Raw genomic sequence first — 19,193 nt, forward strand, 5'->3', positions numbered from 1 at the left:
TTCATCTACAACAAATTAAGAAAAATCAAGCTAAATTAACAGTTAATATATTTGTATTTGTAATATATATTTCCAAACATGCTGTACCTTTAAATTAAATAAGAGTATTTTGCATGCATGAAATGCTAAGTATTAATTCAAAGCTAATCAATGAAGCTATCTTCCATTTTTTCACAAAAAACTACAGAAATGTCATTTCCACCACATTTTGACAGACATTTATGATTACGAAGTACAATTGATATGGATTGTGAGAGTAAATATATATATATACTGTTTCTTTAAATTCACGTTAATTCATTGTCATTTCCTCAACACCCTGTCATTTCCATCGCAACACATATTTTAAGTTCTCATCACACATTAAAAATGTATCCACAATTTATGAGATCATGCTGTACTTAATATAGAAATGCAAGTTGTTTCTTTTCTAATAAGCTCACACAAACCAGTATTACATTTCAAAATGTGACAAGTGTATATTTCAGCGTTTGGTCCTTAGGGCAGTTAATTTATCTCATTGACTAATGTATAATTATTGCACATTTGTGGAAAAACTGGTAAAACTAGTTACACAAATTAACTTGGACAATTGGAGTGCATAAGTTATTCTATTTTTAAATAATAGCTGTATATTGAGATGTGGTGGAAATGACATTTGTTCATTGCAGGTCAGAATTTTTTTTTAAATAATTACAATCTCTCTTGTAATCTAAGTTTGTCCTCTTACAGAGCTTAAAACTAGAAAAATTAATTAAACTTATGAGACTGTGTTACGTGACTTTAGAACAAGTTTTTTTTATTCAACTTCACATGGCTAAAAGTGCCCCTAGTTGTAGAAACGCCAGGGTCACATGATCCTTCAGAAATCATTCTAATAGGCTGATTTGCTGCTTAAGAAATATTTCGCATTATCAATTTTGAAAACAGTTGTTGTGGAAACCATGATATATACTACCATTCAAAACGTATAGACTAGCATTCGAAAGGACGTAAAACAAAAAAAAAATCCAACAAGTTGATTTAAAGTGACAGTATTCATTTGAAATGTTACAAACATTACTATTTTAAACAAATGCTGTTCTATTGACATTTCTATTAATCAAAGAATCATAAAAAAAACTGTTTTAAATATAAAAAAGTAATTATTCCAAACTTTTCACCAGTACACACAAAGTTTCACAGCATTTTTAACTATTTAAGTGCACATTTAACTATTGATCAGTTAGAAATATGTGTAATACTAGTTGATGTTAGCATGAATGAAAATAGCTGGTGTTAACCAGTCTTTTATTGTAGTTTTTTTTCTCATTTTCTTGTCTGTTTAGTTTGGTGTGTCTCTCAAAAGGACACCTTTGAAAATGAAGCCCACTTAAAGGACCACTAATTGTTTTTTGTGTTTGGTGAGGTTGTTTTTATGACAACTACAAGTTGAAAATGGGCTTAATTTTACAAAATATACATGTTTTTCCCCGTTTCATGCTGGGTTTATATATACACCAGGCATGTTCTGGACAGATTTGGTTAAATTCACCAATTTCTGTGCTCTTGTCTGGTTTAGATTGGTTGTTTTTTAAATAAAATGGTTTCTCTAGTCAGAACCCACATGCAAGTTTACATTTTGCCAGTGTATATTCAGCACTGTTTATAATTTTGAGAAATTTGTGTTTGTTATAAATGATGTGACCTGTCACTTTGTGTTCCCTTAGTCTAGATTCCAAAAACAAAAGCGTGTTTTTACAGCTGTCGAGTCTCTTGGTGTTAACATTTACCCCTCTGTGTAAATTGAAAATACAGCAATTTCTTGTCTCTTGTGTAAGTGTTGCTTGGTAGTTTTCACATTATCTACTGATGCTGATTCATTGACTTTCCCGGAGCCCTGTGTCGTAATGGAAAAGTTGTCCGAAAAGCTTTGTTACACTGCTGTTTTGTCTTGGCTGTCTTTCTCTTTTGTCAGACAACACTGACACTGCTGCTTGTAGCAACAGTAGTATGATAATGTAATCGGACACCGCCATACCATAGTGCGATGAATAAAAACGAGTTCCCTAAGGTCACGTGGTTTACTTTAAGACACAAAAGTAGTGTTTGGTTTGTAATGGTTGAAGTCACCCAGTCCCAATATTGCTTTAAAGGGATAGTTCACCCCCCTGTCATCATTTACTCACCCTCATGTTGTTCCAAACCTCCTGTATACGTTTATTTCTTCTGTCAAACACAAAAGAAGATTTTTTAAAGAATGTTGGTAATTTTTTTTTTTTTCTACTATGGAAATCAATGGCCACCGTCAACTATCTAGTTACCAACATTTTCCAAAATATCTTCTTTTGTGTTCAACAGAAGAAAGAAACTCATACAGGTTTGGAACAACATGAGGGTGAGTAAATAATGACAGAATTTTCATTTTTGGGTGAACTGTCCCTTCAGGAAAATGAGATTTACGTCTCCATAATAAAGCATTTGTGTCTCGTTTCTTCTAGTGGGTCCACTTCGGGTTGAGTTCTCTGACCCGATCACCCTAGACCTTGTGAGGTCAGAGAACCCCGGGTTGCAGCCCGGCGGGCGGTTTAAACCCACAGACTGCATCGCCCAGCAGAAGGTGGCCATGATCATCCCTTTCAGGAACCGTGACGAGCACCTGAAGTACTGGCTGTATTATCTGCACCCCATCCTACAGCGCCAGCAACTGGACTATGGCGTCTACGTCATCAATCAGGTTTGTCTTTCAACCAGTGCAATAAAATCTTTGACCTTTTAGCTCATTCAAATTCTTAATCTGCAAGCACAAGGGTTCAAAGGCCTGTGGCACATACTGATGTTATCATTGAGTCAGAGGTTAAATATCTGTGCTCGTTTGTTGAAATGCACGTCCCTTGAAACAATTTACACAGAAATTGCTAGCACATTTCTCAAATACACATTGAAAATGTAAGATTTTGAACAACTAAAATAGTCTTTTCGGCCCCACTTTATATTAGGTGGCCTTAACTACTATGTACTTACATCAAAAAATAAGTACAATGTACTTACTGTGTTCAAATTGTATTGCAAAACACCTTTGCTGATATTGAGGTGGGATACGGGTAGGGTTAGGCACAGGTGTGGTGGGATGGGTAAGTTTAAGGGTAGGGTTTGGTGTAAGGAAAGTGTCAACTGTGTAATTACAAATGTAACTACAGAAATTAATAACAGATGTAATTACATGCAGGTATTTAAAAAAATGTAAGTACAATGTAAAAACATGTAAGTACACAATAAGTGCATTGTATCAAATGATTAATTAAAATGTTAGTACATAGTAATTAAGGCCACCTAATATAAAGCGGGTCCGTATTTTCGTTTAAAACACACTCCTTTACAACTTATTTACTATGTGTAGGCATTTATGTCTGATCAGATGCAAGGGTATGTTGTGGCTACACCCATTGCTCTCTCTCAAAGAAGATCCATAACATTCCAAGAGCTTTGTTTGTAAATGTCATTTGATTGGAAATTATGGCTCAGAAAAAGCCAAGCAAACTTCAACGGCCGCTTGACTTTATTTAAATGCTCTTGTCACTTTGAAAGTAAACTGTATCTTGAAATACAAGACCTGCCGTTGAACACGCCAACTCATTCGAGCTCAATGCTTTGCTCTGTTTGTTACCAGTAATGATAAGTGTCCCTTAAAGCTGTGTTTTGTTATATCTCTCACTTCTTTAATTGACATAGTCGACTCCCTTTTGTAAATTCTGGAATGTAAACTCTTTGTTACACGGGCGTGCCGGGGCATGAAGTTTGGCATGTGTTTTGCTAAGTGAGCTCTTTTCTCAAAGTCCTCACTTGTCTCTCATTGGCCAGTTTGAGAAATGTAGCTCAAAGTATGCTGTTGTAAAAACGCTTTTACCAGCAAAACCAGCTGTGCAGCTTAATGGATTTTGTCGTTTTTTACATTTTTGCATAGGAAAGTCTTGACGTGTTGCATTTTGATTTCGCTACCACAGCAGAAACTAATATTGAGCTGAAAAATCTATTTTCTTTACATTTTGTAAATTAATTGAACAGATGATTCTCAACATTGATTTCACTACTACAGAAAAAAACTACTATCCAACTGAGCACTTTTTTTTTTAGCATGAATGATAATACCAGTCTATTATTTTTTAAAATGTAATTATTTTATTATTTTTTTTTATTATTTTATCATTATTTAAATGTCCATTTTTTCCTACATGATTTCTATTATTTTTCTTTACATTCTGTAAATGAAACGCATTTAAAAATGCCACGTAAACTCCCATAGTTTCTTTTATTAATTATCTAAATTACAGAAATTAAAAAGTACACTTGTCATTAAAATTCTCTCATTGATTGATACTGTAGAAAAACTATTGTATTGTTACTTTTATTCATTTATTTATATATATATATATATATATATATAATTATATTATATATCAACGTCTTTGAATAGGGTTGCCCCAGACTAAAGGTTTTTATAGCCACCTAGTTGTCATTCATTTAAGCTATTAGTCAACTAGTCGCACGATTATGATAATAATTTAGGTATTTAAATATATAGGTCAACTTTCAACAAGTTTCAGGTCTGAGAAAGAATATTACATGTAATATTGATAACCATAATAATGAGCCTTTAAAATATAAATGATCTAGGTTTACCACATTTATCTAGGTTTACGTTAGAGAGCGCTGCCATGTAAAGTGACTAACAAAACCATGTTTGAGGTTGATGAATTTGCATTTGGATTCTCTGCCCGACATAATTGACCTATCGGTAAGCCCCGCCCCCCTTAGTTACTGTTGCTAACTCGGACAAACAACCGGAGTTGCTATATCTTACAATGTACAGCTGTCAGTGTGAAAACCTTATCCCAAGATGTTTTTGGATCAGATTGTTGCGTATATCCCATCCGAATGATGGCCAAACTTAACTGATGGTTTATCAAGTTTATTGCATCGTTATTCACTCCAAAAAATCATCGGAAGAGCTGAACAAACAAAGCATAAGAAGTGCGCATTAAGGGCTCATTCACAAACTATCTCTCCGTTGCATTACCATTAACATACACAGCAAATTACACAAAAACACTCAAACAACTAACAGTAAACATACATATACACAGACCGTATGCCTTTTCGGGGGTGCAGTTTATAACTGGTAAACTTTGTATCTGCAAAACAACTCTGATAAACTGCGTGCGAGCTCTTCCTTTCGTTACCCGGAGACTATAATACCCATCAAAATAGGAGTCCTCCTTAGTAGGACAGATAATGTAGACCTTAAACATATCTAAAATGAAATTAATTTACATATAACCAGTTTAATATGGAGAGCCACTGAAATGTAGACCTTCATGTTTTTGACCTACAGTGTTACGTGACGTGAGAACAGTTGGTAGGTTTGTATGTTAGCAGGGACTTTAATCATAACTTAACGAGAGTATGACAAACACAAAATCCTCTCAGGATACCTGGAATTGGTGTTACAGTACCTCAGGCACGACGTTTTAGCATTTTTGTAGCATAAACACCATCAAACCGATGAGAGCTTCGGATTTTCCAATGTTTCTCTATGGCGCTGACACATAAAGATGTCCGAGTTCCGGTCCCAGCGCAACTGATACTCAACTGCTATTGGCTCATCTGCGTATGAGGGGAGGGGCTTACCGATAGGTCAACTGCCACATGCAACAGCCGTGTAAAAGATCAGTCTGTCACAGACTGTATGGCTTATTCAAATTTGGTCGACTAACAATTGGTTGAGTATTAGGAGGCAGCCCTACTTTTGATATACTTACATTGAGGGAGGTATGACATGGACATTTACATTTGGTATATTAACAGAGGCTTTTGTCCAAAGCAACTTACAAACGATGGACGTGACAAGCCATTTTTGCAGTACACAGTGCCAAGCTTCATGTAAAAGAGTTGGATAGAAGCTAGGGAACTACCAATATTCAGATTAGTGAATATTTAGTGGATGGTGTTTTTTTCTTCTTCCCCCCCAAATAGACTCAATAATTTACATTCTATCACCATAATCTTAAATATCTGGTTGCGTCAGCTATTCTGGAAGAAAGTACAGCTAATCTGCGCTAAACCCAGGTACATTACACAGTAGTTCCCCAGACTGTGGTAGAGACGGCTGCTGTTTGAGGTTGGGCATCCTTTCAAAAAAACGTCCTGATGTCGTCATTAGAGTAAATGCCCTGTAATGGTAAATGCCCATGACATTACAGACTGGAACGAGGTGAGACGGAGCGCTGCGGTTCTTGTCTCCTTCTATTTGGGACTCGCAGAGAACAGAGGTCTTCATTGAATCCCTTTCAAACAATCAGCTATCAGTGGTTTGGGAATTTTCCAAGTAAATGAAAAGACTAATGTGTATCATTCTGTGCGGCTTTCACTAAAAGCATCCTAATGTGCTCGCCAAGAAGGTCTTGGACCTGTCGGCGGTCTTCTCTGAGTGTTTTTCCAAGTGTTACGTGATTGTTCTTTCTAATTATTCTCTTGCTCTGTTTGCCACCCCCTTTCTTTTCTCTGCACCTTGCATTTCTTTTTTTCACCCTTCCATACTACATTCCTTTCCTTGTTCCTCTTCAAACCAAAACCCTTTTATGCGCGTCAGAGGCCCTTGCACTCGGGGAAAAGGTGAGACGTCTGCTTGCTCTTTCTCTGGCCAATCACACTACGCTTCACTGGCTGCGTCTGACATATGGTAATGTTGGCCTCTTGATTATCTGTTTTCTGTTTGTCGTTTTTATTTCACTTCCTTGTTTTCACTCTCTCAATATCTTCATTTCCCATGTGTGGCAGTTCTGTGGCAAGAAAATATTGCAAAAGTGTTAATTGTTCGCTTGAGCTAATCCTTTTGGAACTTTGACTTTCATTTATTTTCTTCTTTATCTGTTTATTTACTGCTGGAAATATCTATCCATCTGTATATCCATCCATCCATCCATCCACCTATATATATATATACAGTCAAACCACAATGTATTCAGACACCGTCAACATGTTCTCACATTATCACAGTTTATTCGCTATAGTTTAGAAAATAGTAATAAAATATGACAAGAACAAATTGATCAATCTTGATAATGTCGAATAACTTTGATAGAAAGGTATGTAATGGATTACAATCAACCAATCAGCTGTTAAATTTAAGCGCACAATTAGATAATACCAAATTAGGTCAACCAATGACAAAGTAATGATTCATTTTGTTCAGTCTGTGGTGTAAAAGGTTGCATTAGCAATTAAAGGAAAAACACTTAAGCAAAACAAGGTCAAAATGTCTGAAAGCTTATCATAATTTTTTTTACTGGTAGTCCATTTTTGGGTATATGTCACAGTTTACTTTATTTTGCTGTCCTCACTTACATAAATGAACTATAGTGTCCTGCACCCACTAGTAAAAAATTATATCTGGTGACTGAATAATTTTTGGTTTGACTGTACATCCATCTATCTATCTATAGATCCATCCGTCTGTCCGTACGTCCATCCATCTGTCTATATATCCATCCATCTGTCCATCCATCTATCCACCTATCTAACCATCTTGTGAAGCTCTTCTTTACTTTCAGTTCTTTGTGTTTTGGTTCCTCAAGAGTCTTAATCCTACTTTTTTTTTTAAACTCCCTTAAATGTGAATGAATCCCCCAGTGAGGCAATGCGGGCCGACGATCAGATCTGGATGTTGACATGTGAGAACGCTACATTATGTTGACTGAAAAGATGGCCGTAGAACAGGACAATCTAGTTCTTTAAAGCGGAGTCTCGCTCTGAATGCCCAGGCCACATCTTCTGAAACAATCATGGATGTCGTCTGCTCCACTAGAACAAACACACCTCAGTTCATTCAGGGCAGCTCATTTGAGTTTTCTGTGTGTTATAAAAGCGAGGATGGCTGCTCTCTGTTGGGTGCACGGGGGTTAACAGATAGCTCTGCACCCCTGAGACTCCACCCTCATTAAATTTCATTCCACAAGCTCAAGTGCCGCCGCGATGCTCTTCAGATGAAGAAAAGGTGGACTCTAGACAGGGATCGCATCCATTAATCATGAGTCGAAGGCACAAAGCCAGCAAAAAGATTTTAATGACAGTGAGTCACCTTGGAATTTGAAATGTATACTTTTCAGGGTGTTCTTTACAAAAATGTATCATGCTAACCATAGTTTGTAAAATTTCTATCTGTAATAAATATGATCTTCTACAACCACAGTGCTTAGAAGTTTTCAAAATCTTTGTCTGTTTGTTTATTTTATTTTGTTGGGGTTTTTTTTAATGGCGGCAGTGGCAAATGGCAGATGATATAGATTCTATTTAGTTAACGTTTAAATATATTTTCTTAGCGATAAATGCTATTTACACTTAAGTGCAAATAGAAATTAGATGCTAGTACACCAAGTTAAAATAGCATATTTACTTAACGATAGATGCTATTTGTACTGTGCAAATAACGTATAGATTATATTTACACAGCAAAAAATACAGCAGTATTTTCTTTGCATTAAGAGTGTAAATAGTAGTTAGATACTATTTGTACCTCAGTATTTTAGTACATTATTATGCATCAGTATGCAAAAATAACATATTGAGTGTAAATGATTATATTCATTAAATAAATGCCCCCTTATTGGGACAATAAAACCCCTAACTCTACTTGATAAACACTAACCGTTAGAAACTTTAAAGGCATCTTTACACAGCAAAGGCGCCCCAGAAACCAAATCTAGAGCGGCATAAAATCACAAAAATTTGCATTTACACAGACTGTTTAATCTGAAGCCGCATTCATGCATTTACACAGGAATTAAAATCACTGTAAACAATGCTTTGAACATTACTATTCTAAAACTACAGGGAACAAAGTGTTAAAAAATGTATGTAAAAATAATGAAATATGTCATTTTAAATAATTTCCTCTGCGTACTATAGCCTCTCACACGATTTGATGTTTGTCATAATTCTGTGGTAGTGATATAGTACTGACTGTATAATTATTAAAAAAATTGTGCCAGATGGAACAAATGCTACGAAGAAATTATGAATTATTACACCGGGTAGATCAACACAGGATTAAAAGGGGTCGAAAGTGTTTTCAGTGAGCCAGAAAGTCACTTTGGAGCAGACACAACAAATGAACAATGACACTAATGTTATCGTTTCAGGCAGGGCAGCTGATGTCAACAGACCGTCATGAAAATTAGTTCTCAAGGAGATGATTTTTGGAATATAATAACACAATCTGCGTCGCTGTGATTGTGCGTTGTTATAAGCATTTACTGTATCCGTACCGAAATGTACAAAATTAGTGAACAAATTAGAATTTTTTTTTTTTCAGAAATGTTGTTGATATTCATTGCTTGAAATTTGAAGGAAGATTAGCTGTGGGTATACCATTGTTCTGCTAGCATGTTTTACAAAATACCAAGGTACTTCAAAAAAACCCTTTATTTTGTGGAAAACACAGTGATCAAAATTAGAGATCGATAACCATTGCAGCACAAAACTAAAATTTGAGGCTTACAGCAGTCAAAAATGAGTAGGAAGTATAGAGGTCCTTGCTTTCAATGAGCTCAACACATCTGCGGCCACAGGACATCACTAGATACTCGCACTGCTCTGGTGTGATCTTGGGCCACTCTTCTACCAGTCTCTTCCACAGTTCTGCAACTGTAGTGGGTTTCTTTGCCATAACTTTGTCGCCAAGGATTTTCAATCGGGTTTAGATCAGGAATCTGGGCTGGCCATTTCATTATTTCAATGTTCTCACATTCAAGGAACTGCTTTACCCGTTTTGCAGTGTGACAAGGGGCATTGTCTTGCAGGAAAATTGTGGGCTGATTGGGAGATGCTCGCTGTGAAGGAACCACATGTTGCCGAAGGAGGTTCTGATAAACAGGTTCTGAGGTTCTGCCATGCAGCTGTATAATAGGCCCAACTCCTGCTGCAGAAACCATCCCCCAAACCGTGACACTTCCTCCTCCACCTTTCACGCCGAACACAATGTTTCCCATCGGACCCAAATAAATTAAACACTAAAGTGAACTTTGGACCAGTTCTTCTCAGCAAAGGTTAATCTAGCCTTTTGATTCTTTCTGCTGATGAGAGGCTTGGTCACTGCAGAGTGAGCTTTCAGTCTGAATTCTCTTAAATGACAAGACACTGTATGCCGAGACAGATCCTCACTGTGTTCAGCTCTGAACTGGCGAGTAATTCCAGCTGCAGTGTTGAACCGATTCCGCATTGTCCTCTTGTGCATTGGTCTTGCGTTCCTTTTTTGGTACTTCAATGAATTGGTGTCTTTGTAAAGCTTCAATATTCTCGAAATTACAGATTTGGAACGAACAACTTCTCTTGCAATAGCTGAAAGGGTCATCCCTTTGGCCTTCATCTGGACAAACTGATGTTGCAGGGTTTCAGTTACCTTAGAGCGGCTTGCCATCTTGCAAAGTCAGTGAAAATTGGAAACCCAAGCTAAATAGGGTTTGCCAGATAATTAAGGAAATTAGCATCAGGTGCCAGATTAACACCCAAAGCTTTTTTTTTTTAATCTTTTTATTTTTTTTTTTTTAGTTAAAAACTTTATTGTCCTTAAAGGCAATTCTTTGTATAGACAGCAGTAGGAACAGTAGTATACACATACACATATTAACAACACAACACAACACATCAATTACCTTGAATTACAGAAAAATCGTTTAAAAACTTAATTGCCGCCGGTATAAAAGAATTTCTATATCTATTTGACTTACACAAGGGGAGTCTAAATCTCCGCCCTCAAGGAAGGGTAACAATGGATGAGTAACATCAGAAAGCACTACCTGGCCCTTCCTAATTGTCCTGCACTCATAAATCTGTGAGATGGTCCTTAAATCGGTCCCCACTATCTTACTGCACATTGTCACAATGCTTGTCAGCTTCCTCCTGTTCTTTAAATTAAGGTTACCATACCAGCAGACGATGGAAAAACTTAAAATGGCTTCAATGAAGCATGTATAAAACATTTTCATAAAAGAAACATCCATGTTAAAAAGTCGAAGTTTCCTTAAAAAATGCATACGCTGAAGAGCTTTTCCTCTAATTATATCGGTGTTTTCCTCAAATTGTAATTTATCGTCGATTATAGTCCCTAAATATTTATATTGTTTGACTACTTCTACCTGCTGTCCCTTTATGATAGAAGGCAACACAGGTGCAGAGCTCTTCTTACGGAAGTCAATAAGCATCTCTTTTTTTTTTTGAAGCATTAATATTTAAAAATGAATCATCACACCATTGAATAAAATTATCGATCACTGGCCCAACATCTGGCTCAGACTCAGTGAGAAGAGACACAATCACAGAGTCGTCCGCAAATTTAACAATGTGTCTCCCATTAAAAACACTACGACAATCATCAGTGTATAAAGAAAACAAAAGAGGAGATAAAACGCAACCTTGTGGCGTACCCGTGGAGGACATCAAAATATTCGACACCACTCCATTGACCCTTACTCTTTGGGATCTATTAGTTAAAAAATCCACCAGCCAGCACACAGTATTTAGATCTAGTTTAAAAGTATCAATCAATTTCTTTGCCAAAAGCTTGAAGGTATCTGAAAGTGTTCTCTAATTTTGACCAGGGTTATTTTTAAATTGTCTCATTTAAGTTTTATATACTGTACTTCAGAATGTATTTAACTAGTGAAATATGCTTAAAAAACTGCCCTTCTGCTCCTGTTAGGATGATTTCAAATAGAACTAAGCAGTGAGCTTGAAATTTAGGAAATTGTATGTTCTCAAGTTTTGATCTCTACTGTAGCAGTGTGTTGATCTGCCAGTTTCTTCAAAGGAAGATTACAAACAACGGCTCTGTTATTTTGGTGGTTTGCTTCACGATGTGAGTACAGGACTCTTTTACTTTAATGGTAAATTTTTTTTTAAATTTGCCTAAAACATAAGGAGCTATTCCTATATGTTTTGTCTCCTGCTTCTTAATTCTCACGCTGCCTGAGCTGACACTGACAGTTATGCTTTTGGCTGTCATCAATGACGTAGTTTAGGGCGGCACGAGTTCACGTTCATTTACACTGAATCAAAACTGTTTGAGTCGCCTTTGATACTAGGGGCTGACGTGGGAATATGCGATGGGAAAAGGGAGAAGAACGAGTTCGCCAAAAGGCAGATTCAAACTCTGGTCTATCATGTCAAAAGTATCTGCAACGAGCAGACAGACATTGGTGGGTGGAGTTAGTGTAAATAGCCTCTGCCAACAAGGCAGCTATTTGCACTTAGTGTAAATAGACACTCCGATGGTAAATACCACATTAATTTTATTTTAGTAATAATAACTAGCATGCTTTGGCTGAAACTATGATTACCATGGTCCATTTTTGTAAAAACTGCCAATTCATTATTTACAATCGTCAACCGTGCCATTCTTTTCTGTCGAGCAAAGAATTGTGTAATTCATGTCATCTTCCACACAAAGGCTAAAAAAGTAGTTTAAATCTAATAAAACATTTCTACTCTTGTAGAACTAGTAGTTATTTTGTTATAGCAATATAATATACCAACATTACTGTAAAACTTCGTAATTTCTAACAGCATTATACTGTATTTTCATGAAACAGTAAAATGCTGTATCTTTTACAGAATGGCTGTAAATATATTTTCTGCCCGTTTCATTTGTAATACAGTATCATACTGTAGAGGCATATCATTTTGAGTTTCTAGGACTAGGTCAAGAAAATTTACTATTTGAACTTCTCCCCCAATGCGAAAAGTGTTTTATGTATATTATACTGGGTTTAATGAGATTATTAAATGACATTTGAGCAAATTTGTGTGTACTTTTAAGCTTTTTTGAGTGCTTTTTCGGTTCGCTTTTCAAGCGTCAGTTTGCCTATAGCCCTATTCGGATGGGATTAGTTTTACATGGAGAGGTGGGGTAAAGTAAGTATTACCAGAGCTTCTCAGTGATTTAAGTCCTGTCCGAATGTGCTTTGGTGTGCTCTAAGCGGTAGGACAAGTATGTGGCAAACCTCAAGTGTTTTTAGCATACCTTTCAGATCAAGGTTGAAAGCACTTGTTAGAGGCAGGAAACTTATTTTAGCTTTAGTTAAGTGCCTATTACCAACAGAATTCATAAAGTCAATAGTTTGACCGAACTTTTTTTACTGAGATTTCTTATCCTGTGCAAATTGGCCATTAATATTACAGAAGTCCTGTGATGAAATTACATTACACAATGTATGACGCAGTATAAATGGATGGCGCTGTTAGACTCCCAACGTAGGAGTCGATGGAATCCACTCCCAGAATCGACTCCATTTGCTCTATTTACTTTATCAAAAACAGGGTCAGCAATATAAGAATGCAAGATTGCCATCATTATTACAATCTAAATGTAGGCTAGTCTTTATTCCGACACGAAGCCCAAAACTACCTTTTATTAAAACAACACACCTTTAGCATGACTGGCCAATTAAGTCCAGTTTAGAGATGACATTACCTTGAAATGATGCTTCTGTTCAGTTCAGTTCATTTATTTCTATAGCACTATTCAAGCAACAACGAGTTCCACCGAAGTGCTGTACAGACATTCATAAAACATTTTAGTAAGGGAAGGATCACATCATAAAACAACAACACAAAACCATAAAAAACATAAAACTCAACCCTCGTCACTCGCAAAGGCTATAGAGAGGAAGTGCATTTTTAAACAACTTTTAAAAAAGCCTAATGTAGGAGTGAAATCTGAAGTGAAGTGGTAGGTTGTTCCATAATTTAGGGGCAGCTACAGCAAAAGCCCTTCTCCCTTTCTCTTAAACTTCGTCCTCGGAACGAATGATGGCTGCACCATCATTTCCTATTTGTTGCCAATAGCACCTAACTTTAAAGAGGGAAAAGTCAAGAGAAAAAGCCTTGGTCGGATATTATTTTATAGGGTTGGGTATTGACACAAATTTCACAATTTGATTTGATTTCGATTCAATATCGATTCATTTGGATATATATCCGGTACAATACATGGCAAATTTTCTCAAGGAAAACAAATGACTCTTAACTAATGCTGTAAAATATGGGAGTCAGTTGTAGCCTAGGCTTCATTAGCCTACTATAATATTGAAGGTAAAAATGAACTGATTTGTATACAAACCCCTAAATTACACTTTTATTTATTTTTATAATAATAAAGTTATATGAAATATAAACATTTAAATGGTGTCTGTCATAAAAACTTGCCAGATTTATTCAAAACACGCATTAAATATTGAAAACATTAAAACATTTAATGAATATGTAATATGGTGCATATATATAGCAAAATTCTCCTCTCTAGAGTTAATTTTTCTAGCTAATGAGTTTATGGACACTGGATATGGTTTTCCTGAGGTAAATGTGACGTTATATTGTTTACGAGCTGTTTTATTGACGTCTTTCCGCGGTTGATATAGTTACAACGTAATTGGCTGTTATTTAATTGTAAATAAGCTACATGTAGGATAAAACTATGCGACTGTGACATTGTTTCTGTGACAGCTCCAGCTCTCTCAGACCCGCTCAGACAAGACATTTATCTGTACTGTAGCCTACTGTACTTGTTGTAGCCATTAAACAATATATTTTGTTTCATATTTATGTTTAAATATTATTATGTGATTATGAAAAGTACAAAGATGCGAGTGGGTCAGAAATGGTTTTGGTGATTTTATTACATTTTGTTTAATATTAAGTTTTGTTTTATAGAAAGAATTTCTTTAAAGTGAATTTCATTTTGTATAAATTGTATCTTAAATTTAATCAAGGTTTCGTCAGCCAATTGCATGGATTTAATAAATAAGAATCATATAGGCGATAGCAGACTATAATCGTGACATGAAGGCGCGGGAGCGATCACTTTCCTTGCACATGAACTGGAGCGCATCTCATAAACAAACCGAAACTCAGCAGGCTACTTGCCTCACAGACATGAGAAATATATGTATAGGAAGCTTGAAATTCACACTATTAAACAAAACTATTCGAAACGAAAATAAATGGGCTAGTTAAGCAATGCGCAGTGTTCACGCGAGCAGCTCATGGCGTCTCAGAGCGTGTCCTGCGCGCTCCATCACTGCATTTGCTGTGAGTTTAACACGCGTTTTTAGACTAATCCTGACTTGTGCAACTTTGTACACATTTGTTTCTTAGTTGTAGTATTAGTTCTTACTTAGCTAAAAATATATACAGTATTATTTTTGATTATGGCATAGCGTTCTGCCCACCCAATTAGGCTAATAAAGTAATGATTAAAAAAACACAAATGCTTGATCAGAGGCCTGGCCCGACCCAGCTCGAGGGTCGGGACAAGTTCGGGCTCAGCTCGGGCAGAGAACCTAAACTCTATTTCAGACACAGCAAAGGAGTCGATTCCTGAGACTCCAACACTAGGGCTATTAAGAGTCGAGGAATCCACTCTTTTGGAGTCGACTCCCCATCACTAATTTTTCACCGGAATAATCAAAACATTTGTGCCTGTGATGGTGATAAGTCGAAATTTGGAGCATGAGAAGATGGATAAACGATTGCTCGTCTGTGTATATGGTAAGTCAATCTTTTCTGGAGCTTTTGCATCGCGTTTCTACTTTTTCATGAGTGGTTTGACCTTGGAACGCTCATTTTTTCCCGCACATTTGTTTAGTCCTGGCCAAATGGTTTACTCTGTTCTCAGCGCTTCAAGCATTAACATCGATTTTTCACAGTATTGGAAAAAGTTACCATACATTATTGTTACAACCTGTTTTGGAAAGATTATTAACGGTTGGCAATTGTTTTTTTGTTGTTTTTGTCGTTTCAGGCTGAATCATCTGATGTAGATCCAGTGTTAACGTAAGTGTTGTACTTCATTTCACAAGTAACGTCATCAGGTTTACAGCAAAGAATTCAATGAGAGATTTATTTTAGATGCACACACATGTGTATATATATATATGATTACTGTTTGTTTGTTTGTTTGTTTTTCTCACTTCCTTTGCTTTTCTGCTTTTTAGGCACTTTGACAGACCCATGACTGGACCCAAGACTTCCAAGACTGGCAATGTTGTGCAAAATAGAGCAGTATTATTCATTGATAACTTTTAACTGCACTTTAAATGTATTTAAATATTGAAATCTCAGCTTGTGTGTTCATAACAGGCAATTTTCAGCTTTTTTCCTTAAAAAAATAAACGTTTTAACGTATGTATGTATGTATGTTGTTTTTCATTTCCTTTGCCATAACAAATAACATAACAAAAGTATGATATTTTTAATTATTTAATGACAACTTCAATATAAGTACAGTTTGAAAAGCAGTAATTACAGTATTACCCTGTATAAATGCAATGAATCGCTATAGACAGTATAATACTGTAAAATACATTACAGCTGGATATTGTATTTGGTAATAGCAGTACTATACTGTAAATGTTGTTTACAGTAGTATTCCTGTAAAAATACAGTAGGTGGCTAGCAACCCGGCTGCCAGTATTTTACTGTAAATTTACAATAAGTTTTGAAGTTCTTATTTTGTTATGTTGTTTAATAATGGCATTTTAAATCAATAAAGTTGCACTTTATTTTTAATCAGCATAAAGTTTCTATGTTTTTGATTTACAGTAGAAAAGATGGCTTCTTTAAACTACTTTGAAATAAGGAATAACTTTCAAATCCTGCATAACCTGAAATTATTAGCTTAGTCAGACCAGTACAGATCAAATGACAAAAAAACGTCATGCACTACTGTGAAGTTCAATTAGAAGATTAAACTGATACCTTCTGTACAGCCAGCAAACGTGTACTGTTTTTATCAGTTTAAACAGACACGCCTGCTCTAGCAAAGATGCATTTCATTTTCATGGCACGAAGGGTCATGTTATAAACCATTCTGCTTTAAAGACATTTTATGACATTTCCTCCACCACTCTTAAATGTGATTTCATGTGCCTTAAATGTGTAATTTGCAGCTTGACCTTATCGTCTCTTGGTATCATCTCTTTCCTTAATGGCAGGGGGGCGAGGAGACGTTCAACCGCGCCAAGCTCCTCAACATTGGTTACGCGGAGGCTCTGAAGGAGTATGACTATGATTGTTTTGTCTTCAGCGACGTCGACCTCATTCCAATGGATGACCGCAACTTCTACAAGTGCTATAATCAGCCCAGGCATCTGTCTGTGTCTATGGACAAGTTTGGCTTCAGGTATTTCTGTTTTTTTGTTGACTGTCATCTTGTGGCTTATCGGTTCATTTTCAGCCCTCAGAATGTGCCAGTATGTATTTATATTCATTTGGATTACAAATGCACGTGCTAATATAAAAGTACCATGGTTTGTTTGGACATGGTAGGAAGGTATTCTTTGAATTGCATTGCAGTATCATTTCGACTGTATGTGCAAATGTATATATGCTGTGGTGTACATGTGTGCATTGCAGGGACTGGAACAGTATTTACACGTTGCGACAAAGAAACACGGAGTAATGTGAAAGTACAGAGCAGGACGTTCTACATTGAAAAAAAAAAATGAGAAGGAACTTTTTCTTCAAGTTCAAGAAGATTTTAAGGCTCGTTGTGGCTCATCCAATTATATCTTAGGGCGTTTTCACACCTAGGTCATTTGGTGTTTGTTTCAGAACCTGATGCGTTTTCCTTTTTTTCCTTTGTTCGGTTTGTTTAGGCATATATGAACACCACAATCACGGTTGGATCTGCACCAAAAAGAAAGCAATCCGACCCAACGGGAAATGTGTTGTATAAAAAGCAGCAATGCCTGATTCTGTAAGTGAGCACATTAGTTATCGCAGTTAAAAACCACAGAGCACTTATTGTGTAATTGCTCTTCTTCGTTCGAGAATGCTGTCCAGATGAGGCCTTGATTTCTAGCTTGTACTATCTCTAATGATGATTGGACCTTTGTATTACTGGCACTTCTTTTGTTTATTGCCATGTTGAGATGAATCACGGGGCAAACTTGTCAATCCATCTACTTCAATTAGTAAAATATTTAATTCACTGGATAAAAAAAAATATATATATATCTACCTGGTGCGCTATTGTCGGGTTGAACACAGTGACGGATAGAGAAGCGACGGATCATTGGTCTGATTGGTTGAAGGACTATCCAATTGCATAGTGTCATTTGAACTATGCCCGTTGATCACGCCTCTTGTGGTCTGATTGGTTGAAGGACTATCCAATTGCATAGTGTCATTTGAAGGATGCCCATTGATCACGCCTCTTGTGCAGTAGAAAATACAGAGCAGACTCCCCAGACTAATGGTTAATCTTAAAAGATTAGCATCCAGACAACAAGGATGCATTAAATTGATCGAAAGTGACATTTATAATGTGACAAAAGATATATTTTATATTTTATGATGGACCCATTTCAAATAAATGTTGTTCTTTTGAACTTTCTATTCATCCTAGGATTCTGGGGAAAAAAATATCAGTTATTTTATAGAAAACAATTATTCTAAATAGTAATACTATTATACAACATTACTATTTTTACTGTATTTTTGATCAAATAATACAGTTTTGGTGAACATAAGTTTAAATTTTTCTTTTTAAAAGTCTTACCAATCCCAAACTTTTGAACAGTAGTGGATATACAGTCCATCTTCTAAATACCATTGTATATGAATATAGTAGTCATACATTACTGTGGTATATATCAAATTACATCTTTATGTACCATAGTACCACCAAAGTACTTTTTGTAAGTCCAAGATATCTGTATTCTTGAGCTTAGATGTTCAGTAGTCAAAAAACCGGGGCTGTTAATTGAAATTTTGTATTATCAAACCCTTAAGGGTTGGTCCTTGCAATAATATTCTGGGTTAAATTACTTATAAATATGTTTGTTTGTTTTTTACTGAGGAACGAGTCAACTTTAATTTCTGTTGATTTAACCCGGTCATATTTAATCCAGAATATCCTTTAACCCAAGGTTATTCCAGCAAGACTTTGATCTTCAGTGAATGAGTCACTTTAGATAAAACCGTCCGAAAAATGATAAATTAGCGGCGTTTGGGTGGGAATATTCTTGCAACATCACACATGATTCAGATTAGGGCCCAATGAGAGCTCAACACAAAGTGAAACTCAAGCACAAGCTTTGTGTAATATGAGTATGATGCATGTGAAGGCGTGTGTGCGTGTTCACATGTGTCCTTTTGTA

At 36.1% G+C, this 19,193-nt stretch overlaps 1 protein-coding gene across 4 annotated transcripts in view; it reads left to right on the forward strand.

Annotated features, from left to right (window-relative positions):
- b4galt1l (DP-Gal:betaGlcNAc beta 1,4- galactosyltransferase, polypeptide 1, like) overlaps positions 1-19,193 on the forward strand; it is a 30,868-nt gene that overhangs the window by 1,520 nt on the left and 10,155 nt on the right. Inside the window, exons 2-6 of one of the 4 annotated variants that reach the window (XM_079839212.1) lie at positions 2,481-2,716; positions 15,833-15,864; positions 16,026-16,074; positions 17,025-17,212; positions 17,688-17,772. In XM_079839212.1, the coding sequence (XP_079695338.1) occupies positions 2,481-2,716; positions 15,833-15,864; positions 16,026-16,074; positions 17,025-17,212; positions 17,688-17,697 (515 nt within the window). In that variant the 3' untranslated portion in view covers positions 17,698-17,772. Of the gene's footprint in view, positions 1-2,480; positions 2,717-15,832; positions 15,865-16,025; positions 16,093-17,024; positions 17,213-17,687; positions 17,773-19,193 lie in introns of those variants that run through there. The other 3 variants (XM_079839209.1, XM_079839210.1, XM_079839211.1) reach the window with 3 other exon arrangements.

The sequence above is a fragment of the Gobio gobio genome, assembly GCF_949357685.1.
Source record: "Gobio gobio genome assembly, chromosome: 16".
Lineage (NCBI taxonomy): Eukaryota > Metazoa > Chordata > Actinopteri > Cypriniformes > Gobionidae > Gobio > Gobio gobio.